Here is a 22,525-nt window from a genome sequence, read left to right as displayed (position 1 = left end):
CATCGAGTTATTTAAGTTTATGCTATATATATGCTGCCATTGAGAGAGAGAGAGAGAGAGAGAGAGAGAGAAAGTATGTGTGTGTATGCAGCCTGAACCCTGAATGCAAGGAGACCAGGAAAGAATTCATGTAGAATATAGATATCAACAGGCTGCCACAACTTTTTCAAGTGAGCCCAAACCAGATGAAAATATCCTTGGGAAATATTTAACAAAAATAAATAAAAATACAATAGAACGTAGATAATGTCAATATGTGGTTTCCTAAGTCAGTTTGTATGGTTTAATGGTCTCTGTTTCTATTTGGGTTTGACATCACTAATGGAGAAAAGGGAACCCTTGAGTTGTGATAGGTCTATGATGCTCTCTCCCATTCATATAGCTTGCTCTTTCTCCATTGATCTTCATGTTAACTCAAGACAACAAACATTAAACAGCTCCTGGGCTAAGTGCTGGGGATACAGAGAAAGACAAAAACATAGTTCCAGCCCTCAGGGAGCTCACAGTCTAATGAAGAAGTCAGCATGCAGACAACTACATCTAAGTAAAAGATGCACAAGATCAGTTTGAGATTAATCAACAGAGAAAAGACACTGAAATTATGAGGACTGGGAAAGCCTTCTTGCAGAAGATGTGAAAGAATCTAGGGAGGCAGGGGGGTAGAGATGAGGAGCCAAGCATTTCAGCAGTGAGGGACAGTTAGGAAAAACACTTGGAGTTGAAAGATGAAATAGTATTTGCAAGGAGACCAGTGTCATTGGATTGCAAAATGCTTGGAGGGGGGGAGTAAAGTTAGTCCATCAACAAATATAATAAGCACTCACTATGTGCTGGCCATTTCCTGTGCTAAGCACTAGAAATTCAAAGAAGGCAAGGTAGGAACAAGCTGAGTTATAAAACCATATAGAAGATTTATGTTTGAGCCTGCAGGGAACACTGGGGTTTGTTGAGTGGTGGGATGACAGAGTCACATCTGTGCTTTAAGAAGATCATGGTGACATTTGAAGCAGGGAAAACAACCAGCAAGCTATTGCAAAAGTCCAGGTGCAAGGTAAATAGGGCCTAAAGGACCAGTTTGATCACCGTGTTCATGTCCAAAGAGAGAAGAGGGCAAATACAGAAGATATAGTGAAGTTAGAAATAACAAGATTTGTCAGCAGATTAGATATGGGAGATAAGAAGAAGTAAGGAGTTGAGGATGACACCTGGCTTGGGGGCCTGTGTAGCTGGGAAGATGATAGTGGTAATAGGAGAATTTGGAAGGGGAAATGATTTAAGGGGAAAGATAATAAATGCCATTTTGGATATATTTATTGATTTTAAGATAACTATGGGACACCTAGGTAGAGATGTCTAATAGACAATTGAAGAAATTAGTCTGGAGATCAGAAGAGATGTTAGGATGGAATAAGTAAATCTGATTATCATCTGTATAGAAATGATCATTGAAATCATAATCATGAGATCTGTTAAGATCACCAATTAAAATAGTATAAAGAAGAGAAGATGACAGGATGTAGGATAGTTTGAAGGATACTCATGATTAAGTGGAAATGATATGTATGAAGATCTAGCAACGGAGACAGGAAGAATATTTAGACAGACAAGAGCCAGGAGAGAGCAGTGTCAAGAAAATGTAGAGAGTTAGAATACAACATTTATTAAGTACTTTTCTTTGTGCCAAGTATTAGGGTACAAATAGAAAAATAATCCATTCCCTTTCCCCCAGTAGCTTACATTCTAATGGGGGAGACTATGTATGGAAGATTTCAGCAGCAGGTCAGATGAAAAAGTCCTGTGGTCGTTAGGGTACAGTGGCAAAGCATATGTTAATGCTTCTTTCATGTCATTTTGATAACAAAATGATGCCAGTTTTCTGATATTGAACTACTCAACAATGCCAGGGACTTTGGTGACAGTTTTCTAGGTCTTCAGGAATTGTAGCTGAGAATTGCATTTGCAGATACAATTCTCAGGCTGAATCTCCTCAAGGATTGCTTTCCTCTACCTGAGAGCACTGGAGCAGGAAGCACTACCACTCCCAAGGCTGATGGATTCAGGGTCATGGACTCTTTCCATCAGAACCTGAAGTGGGGTAAGGTGGTAGTCAAGGAGATGGTGGTAGTGGTGATTATGGTGGTCTGAGTTGCTTGTGACATGCTGCTTATACTCTCTTCCTCATGTTGTCCCAGTTCTTCAGATAGATTGATTTTATTTGTGTATGTGACATTTAATAGGAAAAGGTCTCTTTTCATGGGCCTGTTGGTGGGAGTTGGTCAGCTGACGGTGATGAGGAAGGTAGAATTTTTCTCCCTCAATGTTGATTTTGTGGGAAGCAGGTCTAGAGATTTTCAAGGGGTAGAGGGTGATAAAGTGTCCGCGTGGACCTATTAAATGAAAACATGTTGACTGATTTATTAATATTATAAAAAGTACTGCTATGATATTTTGAAATATGTGGGATCTTTTGATATTTTGATCTATTATATTTAAATCATGAATTCAATTGGAACTGACAGTGGCTTATGATGTACATGACTGGTCTAAACCTAATTTTTGCTAAACCACTTTCCAATTTCCCCAGCATTTCTTATCACATGAACCTTTTGTTAAAACAAATATTTTATGAAAACATGGCTTACACATAGTACATGCTAATTAACTTCATTGAGTTGACTTAAGGACAAGTCAAATCAATAAAAAGATAATTGAATTACTTGGCTTAGTCATAAGCCATTTTCAGTTCTTAATTCATGGATTTAAGTGTTTTAAGATAAGACCAAAACTATTTACCCAGATTCAAGATCATTTTTGAAATTTTAAATTAAAAATGAAAATTCAATGAAATGAATGAAAGAGTTATCTCTTCTTTATTTTTTAAAGAATATCCTTCATTCTTGTTCAACCAAAAGAAGCCCAAGTGCTTTTCCTGGACTTTTAAAATTTAGAAACTTTACCCTGGAGTTAGATTAAATTGGTCATAGTTATGTCTCAAAGGCTGGGACATTTGAAAGAGTGAATATTTAAGACTCAGAAAACCCATGTCTATTTGGTCCTAGATATTATGCTATTTAATATTATGTTAGGTCCATGAGTTTATAGTTTAAGTTGAGATTGAAGTGCTAATCAGATGGCTTGATTTTATCTCTTTCCAGTTATGATATAACCAATTAGAATGTCTTAAATATAGACTGTTCTCCCCATTAGGTAATTACAAATCATTGTAGAGAATGATTAAAGTTTTAGTTTGAATCAAGTGACATCTTGAGCACTTACTTTGGACAGGGTGCTAGAGGAGTGGAGTATATACAGAATAATTAAAATACCAATAGTGATAACAATAGCTCATTCCCCCTTATTGTTGTTTCATTTGTGTCTAATTCTTTGCGACCCCATTTGGAGTTTTCTTGGCAAAGATGCTAAAGTGATTTCCTGTTTGCTTCTCCAGCTCATTTTACAGATGAAAAAACTGGGGTAAACAGGGTTAAGTGATTTGCCCATGATTATGTAGCTAGTAAGTATCTGAGGCAGGATTTGAACTTAGGTCTTCCTGACTCCAGGCCTGGCACTTTATCCATTGTGCTACTAAGTTAGTTTGCCTAGCAACTCATTCCCTTAAACTACAACAAAGAGTTGCCTCTTTTGTGCAAGACACTGTGCTTAGTACTAGGTATGGCAAAAAGAGACAGGACATAAAAGCAGAGCTCTTTGAGAGCAGGTCCCATTAGGAAACTGGCATGCACAGAAATAAATGTAATATGAATGAAAATGTGGTAAGAAAATGGGAGGAAAGCCAAACAAATTGCTTTGGGAAAATTTGAGAGAAGAAGAAAGCACTTCAGGTTGGGGAGGTTGTGAAAAATCTCGATGAAAAGAAAATGTCCCCTTCTTCTAGATTTACCTCCTTCTAGGGATATGAGCTGTTTCCCATATACCTAGGGCATATGCTTCTCCTTTTGGTAGACGTGTTTTCAGAGCCCTTGTTATCATTGTAATTTGAACTATATGTATTTTATGAAAGGCTATTCTTAGGATATCCTGCTAGACTATGGATATTGTGTGTCCCATTCCAACCAACTTCTTCTTTCACCTACGTAGCATCACACAGCATTTTTATTCAGGTTGTAAATTGAAATAGCATCAAACTCTGTTTCACCTCTGAGGCCCAGCTCAAATAACAATGCCTCCACGTGCTCTGTCTTCCATGAAGTCTTAGACAATTTATTATCCATTCTTCCATATTAAAAGTGAGTTTTCGAGGAGCAGGGTGGCCTGACCATGGCGCTCAACAGGAACCACTCGGAGAGCGGAGTGATTGTCAACAATACAGAGAACATTCTAATGACCTATGATCATGTGGAGCTCTCCTTCAGTGACATGGATCATATGACAGATCCCTTCAAAGGAACCAAGAAAGGCAGCCTCTATTTAACTCCTTACAGAGTTATTTTTCTGTCCAAGGGGAGAGATTCCATGAAGTCATTCATGATGCCATTTTACTTAATGAAGGACTATGAGATCAAGCAGCCTGTGTTTGGTGCAAATTACATCAGGGGAACAGTGAAGGCAGAAGCAGGAGGTGGTTGGGAAGGATCAGCTGTTTACAAATTGACCTTTGCAGCAGGAGTTGCCATTGAGTTTGGACAGCGAATGCTACAGGTGGCCTCCCAAGCTTCCAGAGGTGAAGTCCCCAATGGAGCATATGGATACTCTTACATGCCCAATGGAGCTTATGCTTTTCCCATGCCAGCTGCGAATGGAATGTACCCCAACCCTCCAAGCTATCCCTATGCTCCACCTCCACCTGAGTTTTATCCAGGACCTCCTATGATGGATGGAGCTATAGGGCATATGCAGCCCCCACCACCTCCATATCCTGGGCCCATGGAGCCACCCGTTACAGGTGGCCCTGATGTACCATCTACTCCTGCAGCTGAAGCAAAAGCTGCTGAAGCTGCTGCCAGCGCCTACTATAACCCCGTCAATCCCCATAATGTCTACATGCCCACGGACCAGCCCCCACCACCTCTGTACTACCCCCCAGAGGACAAGAAGACCCAGTAGATGCAACTACAGTCTCCTCATCACTCACCTGGTCCCTTATTCCCCCAGAGCTGAGTTTGGATTTGGTGGGGAGGCTTTTGTCAGACCTGGCCTTTCCCTGTAGGCCTGTGTGTAGTTAGCAGTAACAAACATGGAGAGAAAGGGAGTAGCCTGGGAGAGTTCCAGCTGGCCTAGAGACACTGATACCTCTCTTCCACCTTCGTCAATGGGACTTTCCACTGGAGTTGCTATTTCCAATTTACTCCTATTGCATTAATCCAGCATCCCATAAAGGAGGGATGGTTCCTGTTCAGCTTCTCAGCTTCTCCCCAGAACTCTTATTTTTTTATTTTTTCATTCATTTTGGACTATACTTGTGGCTCCTCCCAGCTCAGATCAGTAGAGTTATCTAACTTCCAGCCCTGGGAAGTTGGCTTGAACTCATGGCCCAAACTCCCCTTCCAGTTCCTATCCACATTCCAACACCACTCTCCAGCTAAGAAGCCTAGTCTGAGTTCCCAATGTGACCATAAGATTGGGCAGTGGCTTGCCTTCAAGAGTCCCATCTTTTCCATTCTTCTCCCTTTGGGGTATCACACCTGTTCAGACTTCCCTGGTTTTTTATAGCCCTACCACTTTGTTGTGGTTTTTGATTGTGAGCCTGTGATACCTATGGATTGAGGGTAGAGGGAGGGAGAAGAAAGGAAAGACTGCTCAGCTGGGGAGAAAACATATAAATGATTGCTTGGCTTTGCTCCCTTGTATTCCTAACTCATGCTTTTAAAGGGTCTTGAGGATCCCTCCTGTGCTTTGTGGGCTGCCTAGGTCCAGAGCTGAAGATTGCACAACCTTTCCCACCCCCCTTAGGGCTCCTTGATAGGCGGAAATCAGATGTACTTGGGGCCTGGCTTAGTCCTGAGTAAAAAGTATCTGTTGTCAGTCCCAATTCAGTTCTCATCTCATCTCTTCAACTTCATTCACCTGATTGGTGACTCTCCCCTGGATGCACTACCTTTGATTTCCTCTTACTGGCCAGAGTGTGAGAAGATCTTTATTTAAAGAGAACTCCCTATTTATTTGAACAAAAATTCAGTTAATATATTAATGTGAAATAAACCCTCTTGCACCTTGATTTGTTTGCCAAAACTATGATGTAGTAAAGATGAAGTAGCTTGACAAAAAAAAAAAAAAAAAAGTGAGTTTTCCTTTAAACTTTGAGAATAATTTGCTCTCATCTCCCTTTCGTCAGTTAATACATTCTGTCTTGTAAAATACAGATAAATAACTACAGTGCATTCTCTTACTAGATAATAAACTCCATTAGAGCAGGAATTATTTTTTAACCAGTAATTCCCAGTAGAGTTTCTTGGTATATTTAGTAGAAATAGCTATGAATATCTATTGAATAATTAAATAGCAACTTAGAAAAAAGAAAAAGTTGTAAGGAGATAAGGCAACTTTTGATGGCAAGAGGTCCTAGAAGTTGGCAAGACCTTTGTTTGACTCTCTGTGACTAGTTCTGCAATATTCCTATGTTCCGTCTCTTCCTTTTCACTGCCCCTTAACTTAGCTCAGACCCTTAGCCCTCTTCAGTGGATGATTGTTACTGTCACTCCTCCTTGATATTATTCACATAGCTGTTAAAGAAGGCTTTATTTACTAATGACAGAGGCCTGACCTTTAGACCTCTGCTCACAAACTTTCAGTGGCTCTTCACAGTCTATAGGATAAAACACAAACCCCTTATGAGGATTGACATTCAAGGCTCCTGCCACTTGACCAGATCTGGCTTGCTTTTCCAAGCTTTTACACAGCTTCTGTCTACCCAGGGAAATCTCTCACATCCTTTGAAGCCTAGCTCTCATTTCCTCTAGGAAGTGTTCCTTAGCTGACATGGATCTCTTCTTCCTTACATCATTATGTATTCTCTTTCTTTCTCTCTCTCTCTTAACCCTTACCTTCCATCTTAGAATCAATACTAAATATTAGTTCCAAGGTAGAAAAGCAATAAAGGCTAGGCAGTTGGGATTAAGTGACTTGCCCAGGGTCACACAACTAGAATATGGCTGAGGCCACTGAGCCACCTAGCTGCCCCTCATTGTTGTGTATTCTTCATCTGGTCCTTTCCTTTCACATTACCACATTCTGCTGTGTGGCACTGTACTGTGTGTACATTGGGCAGGTAAATATCTGCTAAATGGAATTACTGAATTTACATTATCATCTGTATTTGAAACTTGTGATTTAAAAAAAATTAGCATTCCTTAGTTGAATTTGACCTGGCTACCTCACATAACATAACTGTGATTCTGACTCAGGGGTTTTCAAAGTATAATCTTGAGGGCAGCTGGGTGACTCAGTGGATTGAGAGCCAGACCTAGAGACAGGAGGTCCTGGGTTTAAATCTGACCTCAGACACTTCTTAGCTGTGTGATCCTGGGCAAGTCACTTAACCCCCATTGCCTAGCCTCTAAGGCAGAAGATAAGGGTTTAAAAATATATATATATATATATATAATCTCCTTGAAGGCAGGACAATTTTTCCCTCTAATAAATAACTTGTATTGAACCCAACTATTCACACAGCCTCTCTGATGCCCATTTGTTAGTGAGAGAAAAGGGATGGAGTCATTGTCCTGGCCCTGCTGCCAACTGAAAAGGAGTGGTTAGCCAGTTTAAGAGGAAGGCCAGAGCAGGACCTTGCATGTAAGCCAGAGGAACAAGGTGAATGGGGGAGTAGGTTATAAGGGACTGGGTGATCTAGAAAATGAGAGCCAAGAAATGACCATTGGAGTTGGTGATTAAGATATCACCAGGACTCTGGAGTGGGCAGTTTCAGTAGAACTTGGGCAAACCTCTTAATCTCTTAGATCTCAATCTCATCATTGAACAGCAATGTTCAACAAACATTTATTATAGCCTGTCTGTACCAGACACTCTGCTTGACACAGTACAGATATGATAAGGGATATAGTACATACCTCTCCTTCAAGATCCTTGGGTGGCAGCCACATGGAAACAGCAAGCCAGCCCAGGCTGTTGACCTGGGCTTTCCATAGAAGGGGTCAATAAAGAACTGATTCTGTGTTTGATTGATCTTCATACTCTTTATTTGAATTACTTTTCTTTATCTCCCTTTCATTTCTGTTTCTGCAGCCCACCTCTTCTGACCCTTTCATCTCCTCTTTTGGAGGGGTGGGATTCTCAGAGGACCCTTTTAAAAGTAAACAGGACACTCCAGCTCTGCCACCGAAGAAAAATGTTCCTCCACGACCCAAGCCACCCAGTGGTAAGTATGGTGCCTTTTTCTTTCATCAGTTTTCTCCACCCTTCAGGAATAAGGGGAAAGTAAACTAAGCTTACTCCACACAGTTTCTCTAATTCCAACCTCAGAGAAGTCCAAGAGCAAATTCCAACTTGAGTTATTGGGATTTACAATTAAGTCTTTTTCATTTTATTTCGTTAGTATGAGGTTGGGTTTCCTCGCGGTACCTTCCTAATGTAGCATGCTAATTGTTCTTTATAACTGAAGATTCACCTTTTCTGGCAGTTTTCAAGAGTAGGCGAGATGATGACTTGTTGGGGTGCTGTAGAAGGGATTCATGTTGAAATAGAGGTTTTACTAGATGGCCTGGAAGGCCCCTCTCAGCCCAGAATCTTTGGGATTTTATGTGACATCTGATACAGACAGAACTAGAAAGGGGAAATTTATTTCCTATTAAAATTGTCAGCTAGTTGATTGTTTAGAGACTATTCTGTTACATGCCATATACCAGGCAAAGCTGTTTAAAATATAATCTACTTTATGATGGCATATGTCTCAGAATTTGCTTTTGTCAGGATCATAGAGTAGAATCCAGCCCTCAGGTTTCTCCCTCACCCTGCTCTCCAACAACAGCAAGTCATTTTTTTTGTCTTTTTCTTTTTTTAAAACCCTTACCTTCTGGATTACCATCAATACTGTGTATTGGTTGCAAGGCAGAAGAGTGGTACGGGCTAGGCAATGAGGGTTAAAGTGACCCAGGGTGACACAGCTAGGAAGTGTCTGAGGCTAACAGCAAGTCATTTTCATCTGCTGTAGTCTTTTAAAAATATAATATCATTGTTGTGGAACTAAAGACTCATTGGTATAGCAATACCATGTATTTGGTTCGTGGTTCCTTTCTTTCATCAGCAATTCTTATGTTATCCCTCTGCCATTAGAGTGATAGGAATGAATGGCGAGATACCTCCCTGCTTGCCACGGTGGGGAGTAGTGATTATCATGTTGGCCAAGGATGGTGGGCATAGGGGAGAAGGAGTAGAAACCCCCAGCAGTTTATGCTCCTTTAGGTGCTAAAGTATGTCGATAAGGAAACTGGCCTTTTAGGAAAGAACTGATTGACTACAGAAAGAAAGTGATGAAGGATTTCACATCTTTCTGTTCTTGTTCCTAGGCAATGTGTTCTTTTAAAAACAAAGGTACAGGGAGGGCTCAACAGGTGTATTTTAGAGAATATATAATCTAGGAATTCCTTTTATTCCCCATCAGTCTCCATGCAGTAGTCTTTTGTTGTCTATCATTGTCAGCTCTTAGGAAAGATTCCATATGTCCAAGAAATTTAGGCATAAATATTCAAAGAAACAATTCTAGTGAGAAGGAAAGAAGAGAACTAAGGAGTACTATAATGAGATTGGTGTGGGAATGTGTGTGTATGGTATAAGGTGAATACAAAAGCACTGCCCAGGCCTTTCTAGAAAATTAGCATGGAGAAAGTAGAGGCTAAGCAGGGAAGCAAAAGGCAATAAAGAGACTGTCAGGGTAGGTTTTCCTAATTCAGTGGAGACAACTGAAGAAAGGCTGGGGGTAGGGGAGCCATCTGATTATGGTGAGGGAAGATAGAGAAGAGATGCACTACTGAGGCCTTTTTTTTTTCTTCTCTGCCAAGAAGGACCTTTAGACTGGGAAGGACAGAACAAAAAAGAATAATGAGGAGTTTGAAACCCAAGGTGAGTGGAGAGATGTTAAGAAAACACTTAGCCAAGGGCAGCTTAGTAGCTCAGTGGATAGAAAGAGAGCCAGGCCTGGAGACTGGAGGTCCTGGGTTCAAATGTGACTTTAGATACTTCCTAACTATGTGATCCTGGGACAAGTCATTTAAATGGAATTTCCTAGCCCAGTGATGGCTGAGTGCTGCTATTCTTTCCACCCCCACCCCACCCCCCAATATATACATACACAGGGGAAGAAGGAAGCATTCCCATTGGGCCACTGGGTGGAGGGTTAGGTGAAGTGAGGAATGTCCTCAGTGAGTGTAGAGGGGTAGGGGAGTGGCCCAAGCTCTCTCCTCCCCTCCAGCTCTGCTGCATATGCACCACCCACCTATGTGCTCCCATTGGGCTGCTGGGCAGAGGGGCAGGGATGTGAAAAAATCTCATCAGGCATTTTGGAGAGGGCAAGGGGAAGGGGGTAGAGTGGGAGGGGAGCTTTTCTGTCCCAGTCCCTCTTCCTTTCTAGTAACCAACTCTGAAGGTATGGGAGGGGGAGGGCAGTGCATATGCCATCTTTGTGCCATCTTTGGCACCTTGTCACAGGTTTGTCATCACTGTCCTAACCCTTAATGCTCTTATACCTTAAACTCTTATATCTTAGAGTCAAAACTTAGTAAGACACAAGGTAAGGGAAAGAAAGAAAGAGAAGGGGGGTGGGGGGAAGAAAGAAAGAACTTAGTTGTCTTTCATAAATTCAGGTCACCTTGCTCAGATGAACTCTATACCCAAGATATTGAATGAAACATTGGACATGATCTTTGATTGATCATGGTAGATAGAGCAAGAGTTTGCTACAAGATGGAAGAAGGTCATGTGTTACCCAGATTTTTTTTCCTTTTTTATGAAAAGAGTGAAATGTTCAAACTATAGGCCTCTTTGATTTCCCGGCAATGTTCTAGAACGTGTTATTAGAGGAATGATTAGTGAACATTTTGAAAGGGGAGCAGTTATTATAAAGAGTCAACATGGCACCACAAAGAATTGCTTATGGCAGTTTAACCTCTTTTTCTTTTTTTTTTTAATAGGGTTACTCACTATCCTTATAGATCATGGAAATGCTGTGAATGTAGTTTACTTAGATTTTAACAAAGCATTTGACAAAATTAGTCATTTTTTTTTTTTGACAAGATGGAGAATTGTAAGCTATCAGATGGTATGATTTGGTAGATTCAAAGCTGATTGAATGGTGGGACTAAAGAATAGTTCTTAATGGTTTAGTGTCACTTTGAAAGGAAGTCCTTAGGAGTGTCCATGGAATCTGGACTTGATGCTGTCATTTTCATCAGTGATTGGCATGGAGGCACATATTAGCATGCTTCTCAAATTGGCAGTTGACATAAGGCTAGGAGGTATAGCTAATGCATTGTATGACAAAATTGGGATCAAAAAAGTTTTCAACAAGACTAAAACATTGGACTAGGTCTAAGAATATAAATTTTAATAAGGATAACAGGATAATAAGGATAAATGAAGAATATAAATTTTAATAAGGATAAATAAAAATTATTCTTGAAAAGCTGATTTTCTAAATTTGGGTTATGAGCTGGGAAAAGCAGATAGCAGTTTATACAGATTAGAACTGGATGTTTAAATGAATTTCAGGTTCAAGTGAGAGTGAGTATTGTGATCTGACTACTGGATCCACTAAGGTGATCTAGGGTTGCATTCCAAAGGTCATTGTGACCTCCTGGGCCCTGCTCTAGTCAGATACCTTCTGTTTTTAGTTCTGGGCTCCACTTTCCAGAAGTTAGAGGATAACTAGAATAGTACAAAACTGTGCCATTTAAGGATCCGTTAAAAATTTCCTCAAAGGAAAGTGGTAGAAGGTACATGATTGATGTCTTGGAGTATCTGAAGGACTATAGTATAGAATAATAAAAGTCAGCATTTGCAAGGCCTTGTGGAGTAAGTGATAGAGGTATAATTATGAAAACTAAGACTTTGGCAAAAATATACAATATGGGCCCGGTCCAAGACCATATGACTAATGATTTAAAAAAAAAATAAAACCCTTACTTTCTGCCTTGGGATCATTACTGATTGTTGTTTCCAAGGCAGAAGAGAGGTAAAGACTAGACAACTGGGGTTAGGCGATTTGCCTAGTCACACAGTTAGGAAGTATCCGAAGCCAGATTTAAACCCTGATCCTTCTGACTTTAGGCCTGCTCCCTTTACTGTGCCACTTAACATGACTAGCAAATGTTGAGAATAGAGCAAAGATACCTGCAATAGGCTTGGTATAAGGAAAAGCCTTCTTTTCTTTTTTAATTTTAATTTTCAAAGTTATATGATCCATATTGTCTCCCTCCCTTCCTCCTCCCCTTTTCCCCCCCCAGAGCTGACAAGCAATTCAGTCTGGGTTATACAAATATTATCACATAAAACATTTCCATATTATTCATTTTTGTAAGTGAATTATTTTAATAGAACCAAAACCCCAAAACATATAACCAAATAAACAAGTGATAAATCATATGTTTTCATCTGCATTTCTACTCCAATAGTTCTTTCTCTGGAGGTGGATAGTATTCTCTTTCATAAGTCCTCAGAATTGTCCTGGATCAGTGGAACCTGGATCAGTGGACCTGGAACATTGCTGTTAGTAGTGAAGTCCAACACATTTGATTGTTCCATAATATTTCAGTTATTGTGTATAATGATCTCCTGGTTCTGCTTATTTCACTCTGCATCACTTCACATATCTTTCCCAGCTCTTTCTGAAATCATCCTGTTCATCATTCCTTATAGCATAATTCTATTCCATAATCATCATATACCACAAGGAAAAGCTTTCTACTGATTCAAGCTGTTTAAAAGTATAATGGGCTGCCTTAGAAGGTTGTTAGGTCCCTCTTCCAGAGTGATCTTTGAGCAAAGCCTTGAAAACCATTTGTTGGTTTGGTAGAGAGAAGTCTTGGTTAGGTACAAATTGGACTCAATAGTCTGTGACAGGGGTCGGCAACGTATGGCTCTCGAGCCATATCTGGCTCCACCTTCCTACCGGCCAGTCTGGGCAGAGCCCCAGGATGTGCCCCAGGGGGCCCTTCAGCCCCCACCCCATATTCCAGCACCTTCCCCCTCCATCCTCCTCCTTCTGCTGGCGTTTATGGCTCTCAAAAAAGGTTGCCAACCGTTGGTCTATGAGCTTCCTTACTGTTTTGATATTCTGGTAACCTATTCATGGAATAATGAGTTAACAGGTTTTTATTTAGTATTCTAAAACAAAATACTCTTAAAGAACTAGTCAGTACAACTTACTATTTTATTTATTTTTGTTGCCCATTTATATTTTTGTTAAAGTGAAGGATTAAGTAATAATTTTTTTTAACCCCTTACCTTATTTCTTAGTGTCAATTCTAAGACAGAAATTCTTTTTTCTGTGATTTGCTCAGGGTGGCACAGCAAGGTAACAGGATCTTAAGAGTTAGAAGGGAGCTTTCCATCAGTTTGTTGTTTCCAAGCAAGATGATACCAAAATTCTCCAAGAGTATAGATGTTAACTGGGTGTTGTTAGACAAGAGAAGTTTCTCTGACCTCTTCACTTGTATCCTAGCTCTGTATTCCTGACTGGTACTTAAACCATCTATGCTCACTTCTCTCCTAACTCTGCTCCCCACTCTAGACTTTCCCATCTCCTACCCCAGCAGCCTTCTCACCATGGAGATGCCTCTGTTCCTGTGCTACTGCCCCACTTACTCTAGCAAGTTCTTGCACAGAGCCTCCATTTAAGAAAATGCTCAGGCCAGGCTAGTTTGCTATTCTCATTTCTCTAAGCAAGTCTCCTCTTGTTTTTATGGATTTTGATAGAAATCTTTCTGAAATACATTAATATGTTTTCCTTCTTAAAGAGAAGATAATGTACATAATTTCATTTGTAAATTGATGATTCATGTTTTTTGTAAGGAATCGTGTTCATAACACCGGAAAGCCTTGAGCTGTTTTTGTTTTGTAATTGTCCGCATTTTTAGCAGTCCCCTGACTTTTAGCAAAGTTCTGCTTTGCAACTTTTAATCTGCTCGGAGGAGACAATTCAATTCAATTAACAATAATTCACTTTTCTGTAGTGTGTTCATCTTACAAAACACTATCTTTGCAACATTGTAATGCAAATTTCACTCTCCCCATTTTTTTAGATAAGGAAAATGAGGCTAATCTGTTTAGCTAGTTAAGTTTCATAGAATTCATATTTAGTTCATTTGACAACTCAAAGAGCTTACCAGGATTATAAAATTCCTAAGAGTTATGTGTGATAGAAGAAATCATTAAAAATATACTGGTCTGGCTTAGTGTTGAGTTCTTATGACAGCTATTATCCTTAATTCTGGGTTTCAAACTATGTTCAAGAAGTTGGAATTGGTGAGGGATGTTATTGCATGTTTCATTTAATATGAATACTTATCAAATAAACATCTAAGTCTAAGGAAGGTACTATGTTAAATATTGAGGTTTAAAGATATAAAGATGAAGCTAAAGGTAGATGGAGAAAGAGAGATAAATTCTTACTTCATGCTAAGCCCTATGCTAGAGGCTAGGGATACAAATATAAGAAAACAAGATGTTCCCTACTCTCAAGGAGCTTCCTGTCTAATAGAAGATCACAAGCCATCAAGAGCAGGTGGAGGGGAAGGAGAACATCAGGACAAGACAGCTGCTGAGAGTGAAGTGAGTAGCATTGGATGATGCCTTTCAAGAAATGGTGATCCTAGCCAGAAACTAACTATTCATGGGAAAAGGCCTCAAGGCAGAATCATCTGAGGTGGTACAGTTCAGACAGTGAGCTGAGCATACTTCAGGTCCTGAAAGTTCTTCTGTCTTTGTAGTTTTCATACAAGCTCCCATGGATTTCAGCATCTGTGCTGGGTGGGTGGTTCAGCTGTGTTCCCATCACCTACTTCACTCCATAACTGACTCCCTTTTCAATTCTCTGATTCCAGGGGTCCGTGCTTCCTGACGTCACTCCTCTTCCATTCTCTTTCTCCCCAGTTGGAGTCTGTCTGTAGTGTGTGTCTATGCTCCCTAGTGGATAACTCCCCTTCCAAGCTACAAGCCTGTAAGATTATGAAGCCCTTAGGAAATAGAACAGGGTCCCTGCCATCAAGAAGTTTAGAGTGTATAAGGCTGATAAGAAATATAAAGATAAGTTGCCCCAGTTTTATTTCAGGTGCTTAATAAATACTTATTAATTGATTAGAGCACCTAGTCAATGATCCACTATAATGTCAATTGGCCATTTGTTTCTAACATTGCTCCATGGATCTGAGTGTACTGTCCTATCACTTAATTTTGTGTTGCACAAAATCACTTATGGATATGGTTAAATACAGATATCCATAAAAATTCCATATTTCTTTTGCTTTTGTACCATTAATCCAACCAGTTCTATCCAGCCATGAATGCTCAGCGTCATCACTGACTTTTCCCTCACTTGGTCAATTGCCAAGCTAATTCTACCCTGTTAATATCCATCCTGTAAACCTTTTTCTTCCTTTCCACTCATCTTTGTATATACCCCTTTAATTCTGGCTTTCTTTAAGTCTCCTGGATGATTGGAATAGCCTCCTCTAAACTCCCTGCTTCTGTTCTCCCCTTGCAATCCACTGGGCCATGCCACTTCCTGATTCAAAACATTCAGTGGTTCCTAATTGCATACTGCACAACAAGCTCCTTACCCTAGAAAGTTAGTGTGCTTCACCAGCTGACTCCAGCCTGCCTTATCACTTCTAACTCCTTTTCTCACTCACTGTGTTCCTATCAAACCTAACTTAGGAGTGCTTTTCAGGTTTGTTTGGACTTTTCCAGTCTCTAAGACATTTATATATATACTGTCCTTCAATCTGAAATCATCTTCTCCTCACATTTCTGCCTCTTGAATTCCTTCCCTTCCTTCAAGACAAGCCCTTGAGCCATCTGTTCCATTAAGTCGTTCCTGTTCCTCTCCCCAGGTTCCATTTCCTCAGTTTTAAGTCATTGTACTTTTCTTGAATCTCATAGATCTTAGAGGTTCTGTTTGGACCTCTCCTATAACCTATATTTTAGTTTTGGGCATGTTTGTTTTACCCTTCTTCCTAGACTGCAAACTTTTTGAGGGCAGAAACTATGTAGATTTTTATCTGTGTATCTTGAGCACCTAGCACAAGGCATTATGTATACTGGAATGTTAATAAATATTTGGATTGCATTGATTATGATAGGACATAGAAGTGGTATGTACCTTCCTTATTAAACTAAATATTCTTTTAGTCTTTCTCCATTGACCTTATAATCTTAATCATTTTTTGAAGAGAGGCAATTTAAATTAGTTGAAATTAACTTAATCCTCAGTTCTCATCTTCTTTCTACTCAGTGACTTTTTCTGTATGACATCACCAGATAAGGAGTATCCTTATTCCTGCCTACCTCACAAGGTTCTTATTAAGATAAGTGAAGCATTGAACCTCTCTAGTCCTCAGTTTCTTTATCTGTAAATGGGGAAGGAGGGGGGAGACTTACTTAGATTACATTATCTCTAAGGCCATTTCTTGCCATGATCCTTTGGAGTACTTGGACGACAGACTTTGTAAACATAACATATTGCTGTTTTATTAATTACTAATACAATATGAAAACCTGTAGGAAAATCTTTGGTTTTCCCTTTATAATAGAGGAGATACCCCAAATGACCTGTTTATAAGAAATAGATATATATTCTCTGCAATAGATATTGTCTTGTATGTTTGCTTGGTAGTCAAGAACTCAGACTAAGAGTAGGCAATTTCTTGGATGATATCTCATGAAGGACACTTTCAATATAGATTTTTATAAATCCAAATATTTTTAATACTTGATATCCTATTAGTGTATAGGAATTTGTTGTTATATCAAATCAGATATGTTCTGATGAAGACTCAAAGGTTTCAGGGAACAGTAACTCATTTGTATACATTTCTAAAACTTAGTCTAGGGGCAGCTAGGTAACTCAGTGGATAGAGAACCAGGCTTGGAGTCTGGAGGGCCTGGGTTCAAATTTGGCCTCAGATATTTCCTAAGTCTGTGACCTTGGGCAAGTCATTTAATCCCTATTGCCTAGCTCTTACCACTCTTCTGCCATAGAACCAATACATAATGATTCTAAGATGGGAGGTGAGGGCTTTAAAAAAAAATTGGTCTAATGCTATGTTGGTGAAGATGTGGCATCAAGCCCCAGCATGCCAGAGCAGGCTGCTCTGTTCCCCTCTCCACAGGATCTGAGGACAATTTTCATATGCTCTACCCCTCTGTTTAGCAGCCCAATGCAGGCACTTCCTCTTTCCACTTTCTTGGTTAATGCAGGAGCTCATAGGCAGCTTGAAGGTGTCGTTTGGGCATGAGATCTCTTAAAGGTTTGCCAATGCTGGTCTAAGGTATCCAGATGTCTTGCCTAGGCACTGCTTTATTATATGCAGACTGAAATGTAGTCAATATAGACAAATTATATATATTTAATGTCAGATTTGATGCATCATATCTGAGGAATCTTGTAGGTTTTTGTATCAGATTCAGCTAAAAATGTATTTTTTAATTTAGGAAAGCTCATACTTTATAATAGTTAAACATTTTCATGTGTATACTTAATCTTCCTCTGTATGCAATTGAGAGTAAATGGTTACTTACAACATTTGAAATCTTACAAGAGCTAGATATGAGTGTTGGAGGAAAATCCTGTTCAAAGAGCAAACTTTGAGATGGTGGTAATTTCCATTGATGTCTTGATCTCATTGCCTGATATCTATAGCCAAACATCTTTACCATTTAAGTAGGAAAACATACCATGTAAAAACTGATCAATGAGGGACAGCTGAGTGGCTTAGTGTGGATTGAGAGCCAAGCCCAGAGACAGGAGGTCCTGGGTTCAAATATGGCCTCAGACACTTCCTCACTGTGTGACCCTGGGCAAGTCACTTAACCCCCCCATTGCCTAGCCCTTACCACTCTTCTTCCTTTCAATACACATTATCGATTCTAAGACAGAAGGTAAGGGTTTTTTGAAAAAATAAAAACAAACCAAAACAATCAGTGGAAAATGTTTGAACATTATTTTTGATTCACTTCTATCAAAAGTTGAAAAAGCATACTATTTCTGATTTTTGAAAACTCACACAGTTTGAGTAGTGCCATGTGTGACTGTTCTCTGGCACCATTGAAAAACATGGATAATATAATTCCAGGAACTAGAGAGGTGAAGAAGTGTATCTCTCGCTCTCTTTCTCTTGCTCTTTCTCTCTCTCACACTGACATGTATGTTCCATATTTCTTAATTTCCTTAATTCAGTAGACAAGTATGAGGTACATACTATTTGGAGAGCACAAGATAGGTCCTAAAGAAGATATTTCAGGGAATTTTCTTTGTTATCTTAGCATGGTGGAAGGGAACAGCCTAACAGAATGATACTAAGTTTTTAAGGATCCAGTGAAATAGTTCTAGAAAAATAAATCCAGTGGAAATGCGTTGAAGCCTCTTTTTCTCTGATTTAAACTTGATTTTTGAAGGCAGAGTGGAAATAGTAGCAACCTTGGATTCAAAGACTTGAGTTCATGTCCTTATTCTGCCATTTGCTATCTGTGTGACTTTGGATAAATCATTTGACCTATTTAAGCATCAGTTTTGTTGTAAAATGGAAAAGAACACTTTTGTACTTCCTACTAGACTTCTATGAGAATCAGATGAGATAATAATATGTAAAAGACACTTAAGCAATAAAATGCTGTCTAAATGTGAGTATTATTGATTGCACTGTGGTTGGCTCTGTGCTAGAGACCATACTGACACAGCCCTGCCCTTTAGGAGCATATGTTGGAAGGAGGCAGAGCATAACAGCTGTGTAACTACCGTGTATACCACATACACCCCTTTTAAATAGCTTTTCTGTTTGATTTGGTTAGTTTTACATTTTGCTTATTTGGTATTTCCTTATGAAGAGAAAGCATTTGGGGGGAGCTAAGAATATTTTGACAGTCTTGGGCAGGTTGAGCCAAGTACAAATTATCCCTTAGCTTTGGTGAGCCTGATTTTTCACGTCTGTGCCATATAAATAAATTATTTACTGCTAGGGACAGTGATAGCAGTAATTATACCATCTCCATTTTACAGATTGGGAAACTGAAGTTCAGATAGATGATTTCCCCAAGGCCACACTAATGTTTAAGAGTCTTCTGAGGCAGGGCTTAAGCTCTGGGCTTTTGACTTCAAACCACTCTTCTTACCATAATCCATGCCACCTCTCTTATTTGAGCTTTTATATATGAGGTAGGTTACTTGAATAAGGTTTTTCTAACCATATCGATTCTGATTTTATGTAGAATTTTTAAGTCGAAAACATTTAGTAAAGGCACTTAGTGACTGGTAATCTTTTTCCTTGCAGAGGAGGTTTCATTGATTTGTCAAATGTCTACTATTTACAGAGTTCTGGTACCTTAAAACAGGGGGCTATGTGATTTATATTGCATTCCTTAATTGATCTCCATAGTAACCCTGTGGCAGGGAATGAAATTATCCCCATCTCATAGATTAGGGCAATGAGGCCTTGACCCAAAGAGGTTAAATTACTTGATCACATAGCCTTGAAGTGACAGAGCTGATTTCAAGTCCGGTGTTCTTTCCCTGGCCTTCATATCATTTCCATTTTGTACTTCCTTTATAGAATCATAGTATTCAAGAGGGAAAGAACATTAGACATCATCTAGTTGAATCCTTTCATTTGACAGATGAGGAACCAGAAATCTAGGAAGATAAAGTTCTTTGCCCATTGTCAGCTAGCTAATTAGTGGTAGCCAGGATACTAATTTCTGGCACCCTGCTGCCTAATCCAGTATCTAGTTGACTGTACCAGTTGTACTGTACTACAGATTATTGTGTTTTTCAAATTTTCTGGGAGTTATTTAGCTGATTCCATGCAAAAAAAAAGTCCCTTGTTTGATTTAATTGCTGAGCATTACAAATATTAGGAGTTAAATATATTTTTGGCTGCTGAAGAAGCTAAATTTAAACATTTCTGAGTAAAGAAGTTTAGTCTCAATATCAGTTTCCAGAATTTCCTACAACAAATTAACTATTTTAGTTCATAGTTTCAATGACTGACTTTCTTCTGGTGATCAGATGGACATTTTGTTCATTATGCTTTGTATTCTTTTCAAGAATGTTCTCAGTAAATTTAAGCAAGCAGGCATTCATTTTGGGCAGGTTTATTCGTTTCTGCGAGGCACATTGAAAATGAAGACCTAGCAAGGCTCCTGAAACCTGGCAGTTAAACTTAGAACATATATAATTCTCTCAGGTAAACAATGATATATTTTCTGCAACGAACTACAGATTGAAATCAGTCAGAGTTCACCGCTGAATAGTTTCTAGGTAAAAGTTGTTGATTTGCAAAGAGAGAAACAGATTTTTTTTTTTTTTTTGTGCAGGAAATGGCTGTGTGGGTGTCAGTGATTGGGTTACAAGCAGAATTCAGTCCTTTAGTGCTATGATACTGGGATAATGGCCCCACCCTTCCCCACTTCCTTCACACAGCAGCCTGGTACATCTCTCTCCCTTGTGGTTTTGGTAGTACAGCAAGTCAGTGACATTAGTGGAAGAGCCTCCACCACTAACCATTAAATAACCTTTAACCTCCACTCCAATTTTATTATCAATATATTGCTTCTAATGACCTTTTAACCCTAATAAATCCCCAAATAATATTTTAATAAATTATTATGCAAGAATTCTTCTAAGAAATATCTCTTTTCCTTATATTATGCACATAAAGTGCCCCTGCCAGTTACCTGGCTTCCTTATTAAGTGGTGACCTACAAAATACAATTTTTCTAATAGGAAATATGTCCTGTCTTATGCTTATGTAGAGCCTAAGTTCAGGGCATCTTTATGCTGAATTTAGAGGCTTTCTTTAGGGTATAATTTTGTATTCTTAAGTTATACACATTTCCAAAGCCATTGTGACTAAATATGTAACAGTGATATCAGTAATTGGAAACTTGTTACAAATCATATAAATGATTAATGACAACCATTGTCAATGGTTAAGTAAATGGGATCAACTTGTTCCATACAACTTGTTCCATACAACTTAAAAATGTCAAGTAAAAATTGAAACCAGAATAGCCAGCAAAAATTTAATTATATTCTTTTTTAAAATCCTCTTCTGACCCTCTTGTTTATTGCACAAGTGCATATAAATTGACTTCTCTAGTTTTGCTATGTGGTTAACGCCTTCCACCCTCAAGTTAAGCACTTTAATTCTGTTCCCACAATGATTTTTTTAAATTTTGCAGAGGCTGCCTTGTTGAGATAGTTAGCCACTATTCCCCATGACTCTTGGTGTAGAATATTTAGGAAATTTTTTGTTGAGTCATTAGAGTACGAGTATTAGAGGCTTGATTTTTACAGTGAGAGAAATGCATGTTTAAGGAAAGCTTATAGAGGATGCATCTACATCAGTGGTCCTTAATTAGCCTTAATAAGAACATTTTGACCACTGTTTCAATATAATTGGTTTCCTTTTCTGTTCTACATGTTTTATTTTGTGCGTTTAAAAATATTATTCTGAGATGGTATCCATAGCTTTCACCAGACTACCAAAGAGGGGCCATAACAAAAAAGGTTAACCAATCTTAATCTAAATAGTCTTTTTTTTTTTAAAACCCTTAACTTCTGTGTATTGGCTCCTTGGTGGAAGAGTAGTAAGGGTGGGCAATGGGGGTCAAGTGACTTGCCCAGGTCACACAGCTGGGAAGTGTCTGAGGCCGGATTTGAACCTAGGACCTCCTGACTCTCAATCCACTGAGCTACCCAGCTGCCCCTAGATACTCATTTAGAAAATATTATGCTGAGTTAATCCTTAGAATCCAAGCCCTGAAATTTTCAGCTGTCTTCACAAAAGTGTTTTCTAAAACTAGGACAAAGTGCTCTTTCATTATTTTAGTGTCTCCAGTTAATTATACATGACTGACAACTGTCTGGGGTCCCACAATATTCCTTGTTTTGATTTGTAAAAGGAGTATATAGTTCTTTCTTGGGTTTCTGCTATAAGAAAAAAAATTTGATAGATGATCCTTCTCTGCATAGATAATCTGAATTAAAAATAGAAGCATTTGCCTTCTTTGCACACCCACCAGAAAGAACTGATTGAGTAGGAGTTTTGTAACACAGTCATCACTAGCAAAATAGAACCAATGCCCAAGCACTAAGGGCTCATACTCATGATGTAGAGGATGGAGGAGCATAGGATCTGAGAGTTGAGGGAGGCCTGCCAGTTCTTGTGGTTAGTAAATTCTTGGGCTAAAGTCCCCATTCTGTCAATTGCCGGCTTGCACTACCCTAGTGACAGTGTGCTTTTTAAAAAATCTTCTATTTACATATCTATGAACATGCTATCCCAGCTTTCCCTCAGTAGAGTGTGAATTCCTCAATATTATAGAGTTCTTCTGCAATAGGAGA

The 22,525-nt window shown here is 39.1% G+C and overlaps 2 protein-coding genes across 3 annotated transcripts in view; both read left to right on the top strand.

The window, feature by feature from the left end:
- The window catches only part of EPS15L1 (epidermal growth factor receptor pathway substrate 15 like 1), a 107,340-nt gene that overhangs the window by 65,214 nt on the left and 19,601 nt on the right, over window positions 1–22,525 (top strand). Inside the window, exon 22 of the mRNA XM_044671556.1 lies at window positions 8,200–8,332. Coding sequence (XP_044527491.1) covers window positions 8,200–8,332 — 133 coding nt within the window. The remainder of the gene's footprint in view (window positions 1–8,199; window positions 8,333–22,525) is intronic.
- Window positions 4,279–5,138, top strand: LOC123243563 (WW domain-binding protein 2-like). Of its 2 annotated transcripts, XM_044671569.1 has the most exons (2): window positions 4,279–4,686; window positions 4,810–5,138. In XM_044671569.1, exons 1-2 carry the CDS (start codon window positions 4,279–4,281, stop codon window positions 5,062–5,064), a joined length of 663 nt encoding a protein of 220 aa, XP_044527504.1. In that variant the 3' UTR covers window positions 5,065–5,138. The 2 variants fall into 2 exon arrangements, with proteins under 2 accessions (XP_044527504.1, XP_044527494.1); XM_044671559.1 differs by having other exon boundaries at window positions 4,279–5,138.

The sequence above is a fragment of the Gracilinanus agilis genome, chromosome 1 (assembly GCF_016433145.1).
Source record: "Gracilinanus agilis isolate LMUSP501 chromosome 1, AgileGrace, whole genome shotgun sequence".
NCBI classification, from domain to species: domain Eukaryota; kingdom Metazoa; phylum Chordata; class Mammalia; order Didelphimorphia; family Didelphidae; genus Gracilinanus; species Gracilinanus agilis.
Note: the sequence above shows the minus strand (reverse complement) of the source record. Positions and strands in the feature narration are given on the sequence as shown.